Source organism: Crocuta crocuta, unplaced genomic scaffold (genome assembly GCF_008692635.1).
Source record: "Crocuta crocuta isolate KB4526 unplaced genomic scaffold, BGI_CrCroc_1.0 scaffold65, whole genome shotgun sequence".
Classification (NCBI taxonomy): Eukaryota; Metazoa; Chordata; class Mammalia; order Carnivora; family Hyaenidae; genus Crocuta; species Crocuta crocuta.
Genome location: NW_027530683.1, coordinates 1,940,126 through 1,961,829, shown reverse-complemented (window position 1 = coordinate 1,961,829; position 21,704 = coordinate 1,940,126). Strand labels below are relative to the sequence as shown.

The 21,704-nt window shown below is 32.1% G+C and overlaps 1 protein-coding gene and 1 non-coding gene across 5 annotated transcripts in view; both read left to right on the top strand.

The window, feature by feature from the left end:
* MIPOL1 (mirror-image polydactyly 1) overlaps nt 1-21,704 on the top strand; it is a 336,826-nt gene that overhangs the window by 58,264 nt on the left and 256,858 nt on the right. For all 4 annotated transcript variants that reach the window (XR_013336270.1, XM_077769202.1, XM_077769201.1 and 1 more), the window contains 3 exons: nt 14,033-14,252; nt 15,620-15,755; nt 17,052-17,157. Coding sequence is in view for 3 of the 4 variants with exons in the window: in XM_077769201.1 (XP_077625327.1) it covers nt 14,033-14,252; nt 15,620-15,755; nt 17,052-17,157 (462 nt within the window). In the remaining variant the exon portion in view is untranslated. The remainder of the gene's footprint in view (nt 1-14,032; nt 14,253-15,619; nt 15,756-17,051; nt 17,158-21,704) is intronic.
* Nucleotides 3,685-3,836, top strand: LOC144235677 (small nucleolar RNA SNORA62/SNORA6 family). Its single transcript, XR_013336289.1, has one exon. It is a non-coding gene; the product is annotated as a small nucleolar RNA SNORA62/SNORA6 family (small nucleolar RNA).

Here is a 21,704-nt window from a genome sequence, read left to right as displayed (position 1 = left end):
AAAATATGATTACAGAATCTCATATCATTTTCATAAACTGTTTTTAAAGTAGCAAGGAAGGAAATGTTACGTTGCATAGAATGGACATCCATTTCTACCAGCAAGATAGCTGGTAGTAAAAAAAAAAAGAAAAAAAAAAAGATTCCCTAGGCATTATTACTATTAGACACTGCTTGAAATTCAGTGTTTTGAAATCTAGTTAATTAATCATTCTCTGTTAAATTACAGGGCCTGAACTGTAACTAATAATATTAAGTAATGGTATATTTTCCCTAAAAAGTATTGCAGTTTGGTTTTGTTTGCTACATAGTGGAAGGTTAATTTTACTGCAAAACCAACGCATTTAATAATGTCAGTAAAATGTAAAGTACAAAGAACACAGGTTGAGGGGCTAGTAGATAGACATGGGTTTCTTCCACTTACTACTTACCTGGGCTTGGTCACACATTTTATAATTTTAAGCCTGAGTTTTCATATGTATGGAATAGGGAGATAATTCCCTTAGGACTGTTTTGGAGATTAAGGATTGTATATGTAAAAGCCCTACTAAAACACCTGAAAAAGGAAATGAGTTCATGTAATATGTATTTCCCATACCAGAGCAATTATTTTCATTATTGTTGCTTTTACAGATGCTTTAAAAAGAAAAGAAAAAAATAGTTAACGCATTTTACAGGGCCTAAATAAATAATGGTAGTGGTGTCATTGTTACTCTACCCAGCTGTGAAAGGTAGGTCTATAATAAAAAGGTTTTAAAACTATAAAGAAACATAAAGAGCAGTATTTGAAATGGTTATTACTAGTTTTATAAAAATACTCTGTTCAAATATACTGTTCACAATACCATTAGAAAGTTGATTTTTTTCTGATTAATACAGTTTGTATTTAGTATGCTTATATTTGTTAGAATACAATATAAAATCAATAATACTCATTTAGGGTAAAATCTAATTTTATCTGTGCTGAAATCCCAATTGCAATAAAATTCAGACTAGTGGCACCACACAATGAATCTTTCTTTTCCTTTTGGCAGATGTGAATTTAAAAATCCATTTTTGTTTTTTAATATGCCATAAAGGGATCCTAGGTCTGATTAACTTTACCATTTATCTCTGTAGAACCTAATTTAACTTAGTAGAGTGCGGTAGCTTCTCACACAGGAACGTCTAGAATATTTGAGAGTGGTTTTAGGCCTACTGGCAGCTGGTCAACAAGGAATGACTCTTTATAGAGGAAATGCTAAGGTTCCTCTTAAAATAATGATTGAGGTTCGTAAAGCATTCAGTTTTATGAATACAGTTCATAAAAACATAAATTTCTCTAATATTAAATAACTATTAAATGTAATTATTTGTGTCTTTATTTTTAAGTTTGATATGAATGATTCTGTTAACTATTGTTGGCCTCAGTTGAAAAATGGGATGCAAAAAAAAATGTTTACAGGAATAAGTTTTCTAACTGGTTATAAAGCTTATGAACTGTACTTTGAGATTCATTGGTTCTGATGTGAATAATTTGCATTTGTGAATTTATCCCAAAAATTGTATTTTTTTACTTTATTTTTTGGCAGTATTTAGACTTTATTTTGTAGAGAAATTTTACGTTGATAACAAAACTGAGAGGAAAGTGCAGAGTTTTCATTATACCTCCCTACCTCTTGACCCTCTCCCCTCAAACACACAACCTTTCCCACTGTCACCATCCCTCACTATAGTGGAACATTTGCTACAATTGTCGAACCTACCCATAAGCTGTGAATAAGGGGAAAGTTTGTGAGATAATAGGAGTCCCGCCTTACTTCTTTTTTTTGTTTTGTTTTTATTCAAGTGTTTTAAACCAGTTCAGGCTATATTCTTCATGTGGAATTCTCACTACACCTTTGGTCCTTCATTTTTTAAAAATGATAATTACTAGGAAGAATAAGCACGACAAATGGTAAATTTCTTTTTTTCAATACATTTACTTCTCCCCCATTTCTGTACTATTGGTATGATCCTCTCTTTGAACAACTTGTGACTTGTTTCTTTGGCTTAAGGAAATTCACCTCTTTTTTTAATGCAAGCTTTATCGTATTTATTTGTGGCCATGAAAATATGAATATGATTTTTTGAAATAGAAAAAATACCTGAATATTTCAAAAGTTTTTTGCTTTGTTTTAAATTCTCTATTCTTAAGATTCTGAGATCTTTGATAAAATTCCTCATTGACTTCTGGCTATGGCCCTTTCATGCCAAAGCACTTTCTGGAACACATGTTTACTACACAAATCTCAATACGATATCATTGAATCTGTAAGTTTTTTAGAAACCAGGATTTCAGGGGTGCCTGGGTGGCTCAGTGGGTTAAACTTCTGACTTCGGCTCATGTCATGATTTCACAGTTTATGGGTTCGAGCCCTGCATTGGGCTCTATACTGACAGCTCAGAGCCTGGAGCCTGCTTTGGATTCTGTGTCTCCCTCCCTCCCTGCTCCTCTCCTGCTCGCGCTGTCTCTCTCTGTCTCAAAAATGAATAAATGTTAAAAGAAAAAAAAAAGAGATTAGGATTTCAGCTTATCATATTTAAGGTAACCATTGTGGTCTCTGTAGTGGCTAATTTGTCACCTTTCGTATGATTCCTAACAGTCCTGAGTGTGCATTGGCATTTTGTTGATTTTGGAGATCTGAAATCAATATTCATTGGTATATAGACTAAATTATGGCCATTTACACAGTGGTCAAGGTTGACTAGCTTTGTAGAGTAGCACTAATGTGACTACATTTACTCACTACTTTTGATTATCAATAAATCTGGTAATTGAATAAAACATTGAGGGGGGTTCATTGTATACTCCAATTGTGTGTGTGTGTGTGTGTTACTCCAAACAGCTAACATGTAGAACATAATTGTCTTTAGGGGAGTACTTTCAAATGCAATTTTTCTTTGTGTTTTTGCCTTTTGTGTTTTTGTTTTTTCTCGGAGAATATGAAGGAGCAAAGAGAACAAGTCAGACAACGAAATCTTGAAATTTTATAGTCCAAATGACTGAATTAAAAATATTGACTGAATTTAAAATATTGTAATCTGTAGCTTTTGGGTGAATTCAGTAATTCTTTGCCAAATAGTAAAATTGTGCTGATAAGATGTAAATTAAAAGTAATTATTTTTTAAAAATCCTATTTGACTTTTAATTTTTAACTTTTAATTTGACTAGAATCTAGTCTACACATATAGAAGCTTTTTAGTACTTCAAAATCAGGATGCTACTAGTGGGTAGAGTTAAAAGTGATCTGTTCATGTTGATAAAATTATACTTGTTGAATGGATACTGAATATATTGCTAATTAAAGTTTTTTAATTAAAATTAAATTTTCCTTTTTAAAATAGTTTCGAGACAAACCATGAGAGACTCTTGAATACTGAGAACAAACTGAGGGCTGATGGGAGGGTACAGGGAATGGGCATGTAGGAGGTCACTTGTTGGGATGAGCGCAGGGTGTTATATGGAATCCAACTTGACAATAAACTATGAAAGAAAAATGAAATAAAATTTAAAAATTTTTTTAAAAATGATAAATGAAAATGAAGAAAAAAATAAATAAAATAGTTTCACTGGCTGTACCTAAAGTAATTTGATGTATGCCAAAACATAGTAATGCTTATTGGTTTTGAGCATTTAGTATAGAAATATAATCAAAACTAAGCACATGCACATTGTTAGAGATTGAAACTGAGGCTGCTGGCTAGCCACTGAACTCAAAAGTGTAGGTGGGGTGCTATCTCTGTAAGGGACAAGTCTAACACCACCAGGGTCTCTGGACCAGTGAGTGGAATTTGAGAGTAATTCTTGCTACAGGTATATAAATAACAAAAATTAAAAAAAAGAAAAATATTAAGCACAGTATACTCTTATTTCTTTCTTTAATATTTAAAAAAAATTTCCCCTCTTTCAAACTTTGCCAATTAGTGTTGATCAGATCAGGATAGATAGAGTTTATTAATTAGTTTCCTTGAAGCAACAACATGTATTAGGGGAAGTATGATAGGAAAGACAGATAAATACATAATCTTTAAGGATTCAGGCATTTAGAATATGGGCTATAGAGTATTCTGGATTCTTTTCACAGATTAATTGTACAGAATTTATAATTGGAAAGAATTCCTATTTACACACTTGCTTTTAGGAGTTTATAGTTTAAAAAAGTAATGATTTCAGTTTGGCAGATCTGATTGTTTCCTTTTAGAAATCTTCAGTGCCTATATATTATAGTCGACTAGTATAGAGTTTAGGGCCAGGACAAGACTGCATTAGTCCAGGTAAGAAGACCAAAGAGAAAACAAAAATTTTACTTAGAAAGACAATACTTCATCTCTTGAGAATGCAGTAGAGACTTCCTCTGCATTTTTAACAGGCTGTTTGCTCTCTAAGATGTTCTGTATTGTTCTTTTATTACCTTTTTTTTTTTTTAAGTCTCTTCCCCTCCCCAAAGTCCTTTGAAATGAACACATTATAAAAAAGAAAAACAAATTTACTTTTCTCAGGCCTTTTTTTTTGTGTGTTTGTATGTCAGGTATTTAATGCTTTTTTAAAAAGTTACAAATGTTAACTCTAATATGGGACTGATGATACTACAGTATAACTAACAAGGCACTAGTATAGTAGTCATGGTTGATTAACCAAATGGGGAGTCCCTACCTTTTCCTTTTATGCTTTTGGGGTTTTTTTCCTGGAGAAACAAATGACAAATTTGAATAAAACATAGATCATTTGCATAGAAAGTTATGTAATGATGCCATATAGAGTATAATGATTTCCTAAAACCTTGTATTTAAAGTAACCTGAATTACAATGAGAGATAAACAGAATATTTACCCATCCCTTATGAGCTGCTGCTGATATGTAAATTTATTCTTCTACTTTGCACAAATATACTTTTGAGCTACTGCTTAAACACTTTGAGGTCCTTAGTCAAACAGTTTTAATGATGCCTCCAATATTATGAAAGTGTGACATTTGATGAATGTCTCATATAGTTTTGATATCTGGGCACATGTCAACAAAAAAAATTGAACATTGGTTTGTCATGCAACACCTAGATAATTTATAATTTTACTGTTTATATCCATCTTGACATTTTTTATCTGCCAAAGGCAGGTTTCATTTGGAATCTTAATCTGAGATTTATTTGGTGGATCTGGAAATCATAGCTAGGGTTCCCACAGGAAATGGTCCATCTACCAACAGATTAAATGGCAGTCCTGCAGTTGTTAGGGGAGCTCTGCATTTAACACACATGCATACTCATTCAGTCAGCACTGTGGAGAAAAATTAAAGTAGTAACCCAGGTTTAGGAACAATGTAGCTAAAAAGTCCCATATTTGCTGAATGACAAAGGGTTATATAGCAGCATTTCATTTTATTATTCGTGCTTGAATTTCTTGTTTGCTCTGTTGAGTCTGCTGACGAATACTAATAAATGCCTGCAACAATCCAGACGAGAGATGCCTGGCAACAAAGCTATGCGGTGGACCTCCCTGATCTTCTCCAGTTCACAACCTGACCTTTTGAAAAATTGGCTGGGCTAAGCTGCAGAATTTGGGTGTAATGGTTATTGTTAACTCCAGCTTTAGGATTTATTAATTTGTGTGATCAAGACTTACCTATACTTCAAAGTTTCAAAAGACCAAACACAATCATCCATCTATTAGAACTAACATTGTGTTTCAGTGATTTCCACTTAGTGTCTGACTGGTGATTCTTCTACTTTGTTTTTCAAATCTAAAAATGCTCCTAAATAAAATAAAAGGTACATATAAAGAAAATCTGGTTTTTATTCTTTATATTTCTTAATGGAAAAGTTAGCGTCCATAAGTGATTGATAAAATTACTGAATTCATAGACAGTCGGTATGTGCTCATAAAACAAACAAAATAGATAATTATGAAACCTGTTTTATTTGCGATTTTGGAAATATAAGACCTACTTAGTTCATTCACATTTTAATTACTTTATATAAATTATTTTTATACCACAAATTGAGAAAGGTTAGAAATGCATAGTAGGTAGCCAAAATAATTTATATCACTGAAGGAAAAAAGGAATAAAGATCACTCTTATGTTAGTTAATAAAATTTTGGGATAGTTTTCACAATTATTTCAACCTAGATAATATTTGTAATGGTTTAAATAGGATGATACAAGTTTTACAGAGCTTTAATTTATGTGGTATGTCCATAAGTTAATTAGGTAGCCTAAGCTTTAGGAGATTACACTATTATACTGTGTTCATGGTTTTCATACAGTGAAGGATGTTAAAATTTAGAATCTGAAACATTATGATAGAACTTAGTTCTTAAACAGAAATCTGATCTCTTCCCCAGGAGAATGAATATTGATGTGCTCGTGACTATTAAGCCTTGATGAAACAAACACTTTTTAAAATTTGGTGTACTATCACCACTTTAAATAGTTTTTTCATAATAAAACAAAACAAAACAAAATTCCAGTAAAATAATTTTCATGGCTAGCCACTGGGTAATTTGAAATATGGTACACTAAGTCATTAGATTGTCTTAATCAAAGATGAAATAATCTCACCACTTCTTTTTGGTAACATTTATCTAAATATACAGCCATGTATAGGAATGTAAAAGATGTAGTTTCTTTTGAATGTTGAACCTTCATGTGCAAATAAATAAATTATGTGATATTGACAGGTTTCATGATTCTACAACTTTATAAACCTTTATAAAATCTTATTTCAGTATCTTATAGCTATGTCCTGCCTCTGCCCTTGATGTCTTTGACTTCTCCTCATTATATATAATACACCTTATTAGAACTACATAAGGCTTTGTATCTGTGCTTTTCAACATGGTAGCCACTGGCTGTGTGTGCCTTTGAGCACTTGAAATGTGGGCAATGTATATGCCGACCAATGAATGAAAGTTATGGTTCTTTTTTCTTCTTATGCTGTTCAAGCCAAATATATTAAAATCTCCCTGAGAGAGTATACAGTATTCAAGTAACAATTTTGTATTTTTTTTTTTTTTTTAGCCAGAGAAACAAAAGTTACTTAATTTATTGTGATTACTAAATTAGAATCCCGGAAAGATAAGTGCCTGTGTTCTACTAGCTATGGTCTTGATTATATCTGATATCATGCCAATATAGCGAGTGCTCAAATTATATTGCAGAAACAGGCTCTTTAAATTTCTTCTTTCCTTGCTATAAGATTGAATTTTAAAAAATATGCTTTTAGACTTTCTGTGGGATCTTTCCCTACTGTCAGGATTTCTAAGTTCTGAAGTCCTATTACTTCTGTAAATTGTTAGTTTTATAATCTGATACATGCTTTATTAAACCGTTGTGTTAACTATAAGTTTTAACCTCATTAAGAATTTTCTCTTTATTGTAATATTTCTCATTGAATGAGGCATTGTATTTATTTTTATATCCATGTCTTTGGATATGTAATAAATTTTTATATTCTTTTTATATTTTAATTTAAAAATCATTTTGCTTTAAAAAATCTTTTGCATTTAGCAAAGCAGAGTTTTACAGATAATAATAGCCAACATTTAGTGAGTATGTATTCTGTGCTGACACTTTTCCAAGAGGTTATAGCATTTAAATAATTTAATCCTCATAACAACCTTTTGAGATAGGTGCTGTTATTATGTACTTTTATTGATAGGGAAATTGATGTGAGGTTAAGTAATTTGCTAAAGGTCATACAGCCATGTGGTGGAGCCAGAATTCAAACCCTGCAGTTTGTCTGTAGCCCTTGCACTGTGGTTTTGCTTGGAAGATCTAAACCCTCCAGTGTTCTACTTGGAAAGTCTAAACTTTTATCTTATATGTACTTATAGTAGGTGAGGCCACTATGAGATGGCACAAGTTTCTGATGTCTTTTTCTTTTATATTTGGCAGGTGTTGTGGGGGGAAGCCCACGTAGGCATCTATGTGGAAAATTAACCTTCCCCCACGTAAAATTCAGAATTACTTAGTAAAGGAAATAAATAGTATTTATACACACATGTAGATAACTTACATTTTACCTTACTTAAGGAATTGGCAGAAGTTACTTGGGGCCACTAATTACTACTGTTGCTCTGATTATGTTGAAACTAATATTCACTTAGGAAAATCCTTGCCAGTGAAAAAAGACATCCTTGGTTTAAAATATGGGACTACTGTAGTAATTACATCAAATTTACAGACTTGTTTAGAAGCAAAAAATATGTCCTTTCATTTTGATGTTCTTAAATAGTATGGTTGGTAATAGATAATATACAAAAGAAAGAAGCTATTTTTTTTATGTTTATAAAATCAGATGCTATGATATAAATAATAACTTTTCCCCTCCAAGAAAAAGAGTTTAAAGAAGTGGTGACCGGTTGTGTTAGCAAGCATCAGAAAGCACATTAATAAATTGCCTCCTTTATGGTTCATTTTAGATATAAATGCTTCTAAGTAGCACCTGCATCTGTAGGTGCAGAGGATCCATTTATCTGAATGTACTTGCCTATAGTATTTCTATTGCCCTTTCTCTTTTCCGCCCCTGAGCTCTCAGGTAGCTGTGATGTTGCTGTTCTGAGTAACCCCAGTAGGATCCCTAGAGACCATTCTAGCTCAACCACTCTGAAGAAACAGCTCTGTAAACAGTATTGACCCCCCCAGGGGACCATCAAATCCATTTACACAGATACCAGTTGTCACAAACTATTTACAAAGCCAGACAGAACAGAATTTCCCAGCCTTTAAGAATCCCTATTTGATTCTAGCCACCTCCTCACTTCTGTGTAGTAGTTGTGAAATAACAGTTATTTTTGGCCATGAGTCATGATTTCTTGAGTAGCATCAATTTAACTGAGTGTATTCTACATTAACTAATGTATAATTGTCTGGACAGTTGAACCCAAAGGACATCCTAAGGCTTTCCTAAGGTAGGAAATAGTATAATACGATTAATTTTCTAGACTAAGGAATTGAGAATTTAATAGCAGTGTTAGCATTAAGATAGTTGACCATATTGATACCTCCAGAAATAGAGACTTTGTTAGATCATGAAAATGATACTTTGGAAGCATCATGAAAGTTACTAGAGAGACACAGGGTCTTCAAATGGTCTTCAAATGTATTAAGTTTTAAGATTCCCTCCAAATCTTTATGAAATCCACCCATTTTATTAAGTCCATATGGAGAAATATATTTAAGTAGTAATAATTTAGTCATAATGATTGAATAGTTAATAATGACATTGATTAAACACTGAAGCAGATTACTAAAAAAGGTTATAGTTTCCATTTTAAACCATAAGAGAGAAGAATTAGTAGAATAATTTTAGTTTTAAGCTTTCATCTGCCTAGAGTGAATAGGTTTTTTTTCTTTTAAATATATATCTTATCTTTTCATTTGACTAGTGTGCAAAACAGACCTGTAACTTCCCTTTTTGTTGCATTGTATTGACATATTCTTATATTTCTATATGCAATGCTTTTTCAAGTGATGGGACAATCCAGACAGTTCAGCTGAAGTTTTTAGTAGCTTCACCCTATTATCACTTCATAATGGTCTTTCTTAGGGTGCCTTGGTGGCTCAATTGGTTAAGCATCTGACCTCAGCTTGGGTCATGATCTCACGGTTTGTGAGTTTGAGCCCCATATCAAGTTCTCTGTTGTCATTGCAGAGCCTGCTTCAGATTCACTGTCTCCTCTCTCTCTGCCCCTCCCCTACTTGTGCTATAAATAAATTAATTAATTAATTAATTAAAAAAAAGTAACGGTCTTTCTTTTGGACTTGAGAGTGTAGGGAGAATAATTGAAGACTGAATTAGAGTCACTAAATGTGTCTTCGTCTTCTCTTGGTTGGAGATGGTACTAACTCAGAAATTGGATTTAAGTAGGGCTCTGAAAAAGGTAAACCAAACTTGACAAAATGACAGTATAATAGAGCAGTATCTTAAATCTGACTTGAAAAGTAAAAGTGCATAATGCCTGCAACATACTCTGAAAAGTTATGGAAAAAATTACATGTGTAGACAGGTACATAGGTAGAGAGATACGGAGAGAATGAAGAGAATGCATAATAAAGCAAGTGTGGTAAAATGTTAACATTTGGAGAATCTGGGTGCCTTGACCCAGTACATAGGAATTCTTTGTACTATTTTTGTAGCTTTTTTATAAGACTGAAATTATTTCAAAGTAAAAAGATAAAAAGAAATGACTTACCTACAATCAATTCCTGTCAGCTCTTTCATTTGTCTCTCTTTTCTTCAGCATGTTCATGCGGTCAGGGAAGTTTTGGCTCTCATTTCTCCTTTCCATTTCTTGCCATTTTTCTGGATGATTTCAGTGTTTTAATAAATAACACTTTCAGTACCCTGATTCCTTGATCTTCTTCCACAAGTGCCTTCGCCATCAATCTATTTCATTTACCCATTCCCAGATGAACCACATCTTGGACTTTGTCTTACATATTACTCATTTTAGAAATTTTTACTGCTGACTATAACATCTTGTCATTTCAAGAAAGACCTACAAGAAATATCTGTGTTTTTCCTAAAGCTTTTCCTTCTCTGTATTCATGCTTATTCTTTCTGTTATTTTATTCTTAGAGTCGGTCAACTTTTTCATTACATCATCTAACTCAACCCCTTTGGTAGTTGATTGCTTTGCACATTCCTACTTTGTTGGAATTTCCTTTGGGAAATCTTCCCAGAGTCTTCTGGTTGAACATCAGTATGTCTAGCATGTTTTATATTTGTTCTCTATGGTCCTAATATAGCACTTTCTACATTGTATTGTATTCAAATCATTAGATCATTTTGCCTCCTCACTGTACTATAGAGTCCTTGAGGGGAGAGTCTGTTTCCTACTCGCCTTTGTTTTCTGAGTACTTTCATACAACATATCACATTGGAGGTTTACATTAATTATTTAATTAATGAATAAATACATTAATTAGAAGGGTCGAACTTTCTATACAAAGGTTGAATTCTGATTTAGGATAATATAATATGGCAGACTAGCAAAGCATTGAGAGAGGATTTAAGCAACATTTGCTGTAACGGTAAGAAAAAAAAAGGCAGGCAAAAGGAAAGTGTTATAAATCAGCCTTGTTGACTCCAAAGTAATATTAAATTCTCAGTGGCAGAGTATGGATAGTTTTATTTGCAGAGCAGGCTCCAAATGCCTGGTAGTACAGAGCAAGATTAGAAACATCTTGAATTAATCATAGCCAAATCACACAGTACAGGGTTCTGCAAAAATATTAAACATTTAGAATTAAAATCCAGAAGTACATTAGGACTTGCTGAATTTATTTTAATTATACTGTAAGGGATTATAATTACTATAATCCAGGAAGGATCTGCATAGAATCCTTTTATTGGGAAGCTCTGAGTTTGGAGAAGATAGGAGAAGACCAGATTTCCCTGGTGAAAAGGTGCTGATTTGCCAAGAATTCAGTAGGTCACCAAACTTGACATTAAATAACCTGAAGTAAGAAAGAGAGCTATAAATATAGTAAGCATGTAGCAAGTATACATATCAGGGATGAGGTAAAGTAAACACTAGGAGGTTAGAAATTAGAGGAGAAAGATGCTAAACTAAACCCAGAAATACAGAAGTAAAAATATGGGACGAGTTGTACATAGTTGTAAGATAATGGTATAATATAGATTGGAAACTGTTCAAAGAGTCAAAACTTAAGATTCTGAAGCAGTTTGTATAGTGGTATCATAGAGAACTGAGGACTTTTTATAGCTGCAAATGCTCATCTTTTTACCTTTTTGAAAATCTTTGTAGCTCATAAACTAGAGAGTAGTATAAGCAGTAATAGTAACTTTTTGATCCATCACTGGGGACAATTTTGGTTATTTCCATACTTGTTTCAGTAACTATTTATAATTCTCTTTCATTTTAGTAACAGTTGATCCTTGAGCAGTCTAGAGGTTAGGGGTTCCAAACCCCTGCACTCAGAAATTTGTGTATAACTTTTGACTCCTCCAAAATGTAACTACTTAATAGTCTACTGTTGCCTTACCAATAATGTAGTCAATTAACACATATACTGTATGTTGTATGTATTAATCTGTATTCTTATAATAAAGCAAGCCAGAGAAAAGAAAATGTTATTAAGCAAATTATAAGAGAAAATACATTTACAGGGGTGCATGGGTGGCCCAGTTGGTTAAGCATCTGACTTCGGCTCAGGTCATGATGTTGCAGTTTGTGAGTTCGAGCCCTGTGTCAGGCTCTGTGCTGACAGCTCAGAGCCTGGAGCCTGCTTTGGATTCTGTGCCTCCTTTTCTCTGCCCCTTCCCTGCTGTCACCCTCTCTCTCAAATATGAATAAACATTAAAAATTTTTAAAAAAGAGGAAATAACATTTACAGTACTTTATTGTAGTTATAAAAGAAAAAACTCACAGATAAGTGGACTTGCACAGTTCAGACCCATGTGTTCAAGTGTCAACTGTACTTTTAAAATTATGTGTTTGTGTTAGAAAGCATGGTTTATTGAGATAGTGGTATTCTTTAATGTCCATTTATAAAATTCCTTAATTCAAATTTTGGGGTTCCATTATACTAACACCAGCTTCTTCTAGAAAAGTAGACTGATGAACATCTGAAGCAAACCATGTAAGTGTTTTGAAATGTCAAAAACCAACAGGATAATCTTCAGATACCTAGAATTGTTAAAGTTTAAATACAAACAGTATAATGTTGGATTTTCATAGATATCTTACAGTGTATAATTATGATAGCATCATCTCCCTATTTGTTTCCTCAAACAAAGTGAAATTGACAGTAATTTACTGAAACAAGTGGTTTCTGTTTTGGCTTCAGCCACCAACAAGATAATATCCCAGATTTAGAGTTTATGACTGGCTAGACCCAGTTTCAGCATATTCACAAGCAAAGAATTTCTCCTTAAAGAACGAATACTTTGTGAGAAGTAGCTTATTTATAAGTGCTCCTATTTTGTTTTTATTCTAAAACTACTGTCCTCTGCTTTTCTGCTTAAAAGGATTTTAAGTTTGGCAGGTTGGGAAAGGCATCGTCAACAAGGAGGTGAGATTCACTTGCATTTTAAAGTTCAAGAACGATTGATGCTAGAAATAATAAAGTATTTGTTGCAACGAGTATTTGTGCCTATTGGTCTGATTTACCAGTAAAAGAGTTTGTTTTATGTACTTGGATGTATGTCATTTTCTTCCAAAAATTTCACATAGTATGAGATATACTATTCTTTTGAAATAGCTATTATTTACTAGTTACAGCTTAAGATAATTTTTATGAGATAGCCAGGCATTACAAAACAGATTTTCTAATGTATAATGTGTATCCGATGAAGTAGAAGTAAAAAATAATTCTTCTTATATTGTATTAATTTTAGTATTATGATAATGATTACAAAAATAATAGCTAACATTTGCCAATGTGCCAAACACTAGACCAGGTACTTTGTATGTATTAACTTGATTAATCCTTACAATAACTCAAGTAAAAGTGCTCTTATGTTCTCATTTTACAAACAAGAAACTTAGGCTTTGATGGGTTATGTAACTTGACCAAAGTTATGCACTAGGCAAAGCTGGAATTCTAGCCCAGGCAGTCTGATACCAGAGTTGCATGCACAGTATCACTTCCCTATAGTCATTAACTTATTGCATCCTATTTTTTGAAATCTCAAAAAGAAATCTAGAAAACAGTGCCCCTAAATCTTTGTTTCTCAGCTTTGATCGGATGCTGGAGTCATTTGGACACTCTGACAGATTTTGATTTAGTTAATACAAGATGTTGTCTGGGCTAAGGATTTCTAGAAACTCCTCAGGTTTTTTCAACCTGAAGTCAAAGTTGTAAACCACTGCCCTAAAAGCCCCACCAGTTGTGGAAAAACCACTGTACATGCTTTCCTGATTACAATAGGAGTAACACTAGTAAGTTTAAAGCTCTGAGAGCACCTATTTCCACAAAATATTCGTTTGAATGATTTAATATGTAGCTATGGTATTTCATGTATCATTTGTTTTTGTTTTAAATACAGAGATAGCCCATAGTTACCTTGAACAAGAGACTACAGGGAGAAGTAAAAGTACAGAGCCAGATGAGCAACCAACTGTGAATTGTAAGGAAAACATGCATCAGAAGTCCAATGAATTGGTTAACGAAGCCACCTATGAGGACACAGAACTGCCAGGGCAGAGATCAAGGAATTTTCCCTATCCAGGTGATGAGACAGCTGACTGCACTACTGAAAAATCCAAGTGAGTGCTGGCAGCCTTAGATTTAGAAAGTAAGATTGAGAGAACTTTTTTCTCCCTCCCTCCCTGCCCCATTCGTCCCTTCCTTCTTTCTTTTTGGCTTCAGCTACATTGGACATATCTTTAACCTAGTAGAATTTGGGCAGTCTACCAGAGTTTTCTACTGAAACATTGATAGAATGCATATAGATTGTTAAGTGAAAAAGCACAAGGTGAGTTTAAATGAAGGTCATGAGATTTTATTTCTTCTTCTTAAATACTATTTTCTGTAACCTTTCATTTTGGATCTGGAAATAACTGTTCAGTTGACATAAATGGAAAATATTCATTAGAGCCCAAACCTGGCAGCTCTAGGACAGAATAAGCCCAAAGATGTGTTTTGGTTTTGGTTAGCATGGTTTTTTTGTTTAAAGGAATTTGAATGCTTTTAGAAGGGCCTTGTACTTTCCCATTTGCCACCTTTTTTATTTTCCATTCTACAGCTTTCACCGTTCACCTTACCTATCCCATGAAGGGATCTGAATTTGTGACCCCTAAGACTTTTACCTCTAAGGGATTAAAGTACTTCCAAAATTACTCATATATTTTGAAAATATTGCAGAATTGCTTTCTGGAGATAGGGTTAGGGATGAATAAAGAGGTGGTAAGCATTTTATAACCATGTGGGAAAAATAAATAGTAGAGATTGGGCTAAAGCCAGAGTATGAAATATCTAATACAGTTACAACAGAAAGTATACATGGTAGGTAGAGCTGCACTGACTGTCCCAGGCTTCACTGCCTAACTGCTTTCCTATGCTTAGTTGAATACAATGCCTTCAAAAAATAGTCCCATCTCTTTCCCTTCCTTTCTTTATACTCCTTGCTGGCAGGTCAACACTGTCCTCAAATAGCATACAAAATGTCAAAAAAAATTACTTACAGTTAAATGTTATAGGAATAGGTTTTCAGTTTTATTTTGAGTTTAATAACAAAAATATGATATTCTGTCAGCCACAGTGAAAAAAGTATTATTGTTATTTTCATTTTCAGAAAAGTGAGATATGTCCTGACCAAAAGTATAAATTGAATTATTCATATCCCCCAAAACCTGAATTCTTTACATATACTTCAATGAATTTCTATAGAAATGACTAAATGATTTCCACAGATTTAGCTCTCTCGGTTGATAAATTAAGAGCTCTTTGAAATTGATACATTTATTTTCCATCCATAGTATTTTCCTAACAGCATATAACAAGAAAAATGTAAAACTAAGTGACTTTATTTATTATTGTTTAAATTAGTCTTCCTCATTTGAAGTGTAAAATGATAGACCTTCCATGGTAGAAATCATATGTGTATATAGTTCAACAGTTCTCCTTCTTACAGCATTGTGGAACACAGAGATCATGATTTGCATTGTGAGTGTATGATCCCTTGTCAAGTTACTTCAGACTTAGATAAAGAGAAGACAATAGCATTTCTTCTAAAAGAATTGGACATTCTCAGAGCAAGTAATAAAAAGGTACAGTATAGAAAGTCTGATAATTGTACAGTATACTTTTAGCTGTTGATCTTCTAAGTTTGCTTTGTTGCCCATCATAATTCATTTTCATCACGTACTTCTAGCCTTTCATGGTGGCTTTATGTTGTTGCCATACCATGCCATCAGAGTGTGATTGAATTGGAATTGCTATAAAAAGCAGTTTCTTTACTTTCCTCCCTTGCTGGCCTGTGATACCACTTCTTTTTTCATAAATCTAGTACCTTGAGTAGGTATCTAAAAGAAAAAGATTCGTTCAAGTTTTATGGTGGTAAAAGTTTACTTCAGTATTATAGAAAGTGAGAAATATAATGAATGATTTCATGTTACTTAACTTTCTTTTTTTCTCTTAGTATCTGTACCCTGTATTTCACCTCAGTAATATATGTGATTAAATTCTGGCAATAATTGTCACATTCCTTGTATTGTTATATACTGCTACATTTTGTCCAATGCAGTTAGTCATGTCATGTTTTTTATCTTTCCTGACACTTTCTAGTCACATTTCTTTGAGCATTAAGTAATGTTCATTTTCTATGCCTTCTGTTTTTTAACCTGTGCATACCTCTACATACTTTTCTGATTTTCATATTCTAGTTTTTGACCTAATCAAACTGAAGCATGATGTTAGAAATGTTGATCATTTCTGAGGGAAAATAACACAAATGACAGACAAACAGTTGAGGGGTTTTGTGTGAAAGTAGGAGATATGCTCTATATTTTCATTTAGTAATTATTTATTACATGCTGGTTATAAATCAGGTGCCAGTGCTGATTTAAATGGAATATGATGGGATAGCATTCTCAAAGGAGATTTGTTTCACGTATTAAGATTATTATCTTAATTAATTTTGTTTCAAAGTATTAGAATTACTAAGAGAAGCTGTAAAGCTGTTGTCGTTTTTTTATTAGGATATTGCCTTCCAAGTCTTTTGCTTTAAGACAAAAGAACAGATCAGATTGCTTTTTGCAGTGAGTTACTTTTAATAATTATGTCATTCCCTCTTTAATTTCATTTGCCTATAAACACACACATACAAGTTAAGTATATATCAGAATGTTGTTATAATTTCCTTATAGGTAACTAATTATTACTTTAAAAAATATCTTAAAATTTTAAATATTGTAGGATTCCCCCCCTCCCCCCGCTTAGACTTATGTATTTAGGCAGTTAAATGTAATACATAACGGTTTAGAAAAAATAACTTTTACTTTGGGATTATATTTCTGTAAGAAATTTGTCAAATAAGAGTCTATGTTTCTTTCAATGTGTTTTAGCTTCAAGAAAAACTGACTAAAGAAGATAAGGAACAGAGAAAACTAAAGCTTAAGCTGGAACTCCAGGAGAAAGCAACAGAAGCTCATATTGCTGAGAAGACAGCAGGTATACTAGATGAGTATTAACAGAGTTATTATATGATGTGGCTCAGTGAATACTAGCATACTAGCTTATTTGCCAAAGGAGTGGAGCCTCTTTTTTTTTTTTTTCTTTTTGGCTGCATAGAAAATAGGTGGCTTTAACATCCTGGTACTGGTATTAGTGAGAGCTTTACCTGTATTCATACTGATTTGGGCATTAAATGCATTGTTAACACCATGTCAATCCAATCACAAAAAGGTTGTTTGTTTTGTTGGAAGGGCCTGAACAAACAAGGGGAAATAATGATTACCAGTGCCTCTACCTTTCAACCAGCAGTTCAAATACCACTTATTGTTTTAGCTCGTTGAGAGGAAATACTTCTCTTTTGTGTGAGGATAGTCATATATTCATTGCCAATGGAAACCTACATTTGATTCAAAAATGTTTTGTGCAATTAATAAATTTTCATCTGATCATGTGGATGATGATGGAGATAATGTTTTCACTGAAAAGATTAAAATGAAAGGTTGCCAGAGTTGAGAATTGTAAATGACTGCCTTAAATATGTTTTGGAGTCTATCTTTATTCACAGGTCTTTGTAAGGAAAATTTTTTTTAAATATCTGTGATATGTTACAGATAAGTTCAGATGATTCTCAATAGTTTGTGACAGTGTTGCTCACACTTTTATGTTAAGGAGAGAGATTTCATAGTAAAATAGAAATTAACCTGCAGAGGCATTGTAGAGATTACTCATTTTAACATTTTTATATCAGTTAGAATGATTTTAAGAAATTATTTTGTGATTAGTTTGAAGCTGTGTTAAGCTGGTTGCATATATGAGAGAATTCTGGTTTTGTAGTTGAGGAACATTTCACAGGTAGACTGTCTTTAAAATATTACTGTACAAAATAGAACTGAACATCATTATGAATATATAACCAAAATTACCATAAATAAATACTGCAACTAAAATAACAGATGGTTGCTTTTCTGTACTGTTAAACTACCATGAGTGTTTTTTTTTTCTTTTTTAGTAGAGAAATATGAGACTAATATATTTTAAGGAAAAATAACAGTATGTTAAAAATAAATAATTCAGATAAAAATTTAGAACAATTTCGAAGTTTCTTGGCTTCTTATAATCAAATACATATATGCGAATTACTAGGAAGATCTTATAAGAAGTGCATTTGTTAAAGGTGTTGTATAACTCTGCATGTGTCTTGCAGGAGTAATTTGATAAGATTTAGGGCATTGTGATTTACTGAAAAGCATAAATTAATTTGTTTGCATAGAGCACTTATATCTTGGAGGGGAAATACCATTAAGCACTATTATCTACTCTTAAAACTTTTGCATGATATAGCTAATCATATACTTCAAATATTTACTTATTTGTATATACTTAAGACTCCCCTTTGACTAAATAATATGAATCATGCATGCATATAATGGAAGAATTTGATTGCTTTATGATTCTTGTTAATCAGATATTTCTCATTAATGATACATTATTATTTTAGTAAATTTTAAATATTTGAGATGTTTGGTATTTTTATAGCCTCCTAAATTGATGAAAATAGCACTGCAATCTAGTTAAAAAGAGATACATCCAATCACTTAGTTTCAAAAGTGACACAAAATGAAAATCCTTTAAAGTTTTTTAAAGTATAAATTTTCACTGTGTATCTTTTTAATGTTTCAGTTCTACCTTATTAAAAAATATTAAATATATTTTACTTATGACATTAGAATCATCATTGTAATATGTCAAAAGTTTTAAAAAGCTGAATTTCTTCAGCTTTTTAAACCATTGCTTAAGAAATCCATTGGTTTGAAACTATAGGAAATTCATTTACTCTTGATAGACTTATGATTTTTTTCATATTTTCTCATACATACGGTCTTTAATAGCTTATTTTCTGCCCGACTTGTAGCAAGTGCAGACAAAAAGCAAAACACAATAACAAAAAAAGTATGTCAGTACCTTAATAGAAAGAGGAACATTATAGGAATATGATTACATGTGATAAATGTTTTCTTTAGTGCCATATGAAAGGACAAATAATCTGCATAACAACAGCAAAAAAATCCACACAACTATTGATGTTTGTTTCTGTCATTGCTCATTTTCATATTCAAAATAAAAAGTGTATTTGGTAAAGTATATTATAAATATGACACATTTATGTGTTACAGTGTACTTAAGCAAAGTATAATTGTTTAAAAAAATCAAGTTATTCCACATTAAAAGAAATACATGCAAAAACATCTCAACTAAACATTGGAAATTGCAAATAAGATACAAAAATATATGTTTATAGATTTTTCAAATGTTAATTAAAATATCAAGTACTCTAAGGAAATAGCCATTTCCTTGCAATGTATGGCATAAAGATTTATATATAAGAATATTCTTATCGGTATTAGTTATAATAGCCAGAGAACTAAATTCAAACAATAGGAGAATGGTTAAATGAGATATGTTTATGCTATGAGACATTATATGATAACTAAAAACCATTTCTGAATATCTGGTGATGTGAGAAAATCTTCATGACTCAATATGCATGGAAAGTAAGAAGGGTACTGCATTTAAAATATAATTTTGTTAAATATATGTGTACATGTACATTATATGAAACAAGAGGGAAATTTTTGTATTATTAATGGATGTATTAATGTTTCAGGTAACAGTTTTCTGCCTTTTCAAGTTTTATACAATGAGCGTGGATTAGATTTAATATTTGTACTCCTATGATTAGATGTTAATATTATCACTAAAGAAGTGATTTTTTTTAAAGTTACTTTCTAATCTTCAAATAATTTCTGTGATATGTTTGATACATAAAGACCACACGAAACAGTTTTATGAAATTTATATGATGGCTTTATATGATTTTACCTAAGCCATTTCTGTTTCAGATTTTTTCTTTTATATTTGTATGTCTTTATGTGTGTCTTTCTGTGTTGTATAACTTACATATGTATTAGTCTATTTTGTCATCCCACCTGGTTAAATATAAGAATAAGAATCTGGTACAGTCAAAACCACATGAAACCAAAGGTGCCCAGTTCTCTGTGTGACAGATTGAAATAATGGGAAGACCAATAGCTGTGGAATCAGACAGACCCAGGTTCAAATCACAGCTTTGATATTTAATACCAACTGTGTGCCTTTGGGCAAGTTACTTACTAGCTTCTCCAGGTTTACTTTCTCTCATGTAAAATGTGAATATTAACTAATTTACCAGGTTATTTTAGGGATTATAGATAATATATAAAAGCACCTAATGTATAACTGGTACTCAATAAATTGGTAGCTAATAGTAATATTGATTATTTTTATCTCCATACAATTCTTAAATCTTTGATAATCTCAGAAATCATAAAGAGATTTTTGTTCTGTTTAGGTTTTAATTTAAAAATGCATCTTACTTAAATGTGAGTCCAAAATAAAAGAATTGGGATACAAAAGATCTGGGCTTTAATCTAATGTGTACTTATAATAATCCTTTATGTAGACTATTAAAATAATATAAAGCTTATTTCCTTTACTTCCCTGTTAGTTTTTATATACTATGAATACTGTTACTCAAGCTTGTGGGATTTCATGTGATTTTGAAACCCCCTTGTGTCCTCTATTGTGATAAAATCTCAAATGGTTGACCCTCTTGTCTTCCCCCTTCTTTTTTGACATCACCACCAATTCTGTTTTTATTTGGCACTTTATAGGAACTAATGTAACTTCTTTAAAAATTAACCAAGAAGTATTTATTGAAGGGCCATTATGTGCCAGGCATATATACATAACATATATAACACATATATAACACATATATATGTGTTAGGCACTGAATATACACCAGCAAAGAAGACAGATCTGGGATTTCACTTTTCACTCATAATACACTATTGTAGTGGTTAAATGTTCAGACTTTGGATTCAGACCTTTGTTCTAATCTTTTTACCACTTATATGTAAGTGACAGACTCACTAAGCTTTGATTAAAAGTTATAGGTTGCTGTGACATTTAAGTGAGATAATGTGTATGAAGTGCTTAATCCATAGAAAGCACTCAGATAAGATGATTATGTTATCATCTTGTTTTCTCAAGATTCCTTGATTTAATAGAGGGTATATTCAAAGTGTACTTGAAATATAAGTAACTATCTTATAAGTATTTTATATGCTTTTGTTTCACAACGATTTGATACTTATTTCTTTTTTAAAATAATTTATGCATATTTTTATTATTTCATTTATCCCACAGTTTTCAATTTCCCTTTTATTTTAAGATTTAACCATATTTAGATAGTTTGGAAATAAAATATTTTTTAAATCATTTCAATTAAGAAAGTAAAGGAAAACTATATAGTAAGTAGGTCTTAATTTTGCAAAAGCTGAAATGACCAGCTCATTCCATATGTGGGAAAAATTTATCTCATAGGAGCTATTTAGGACTCCTTACTGTGTTTTAACTCCTTAAATTGTAGATGTGGATAAGATTATTTGAACATTATTGACATATATGACTTTTAAATACTAGGGGATATTTTAGAGAAGCAT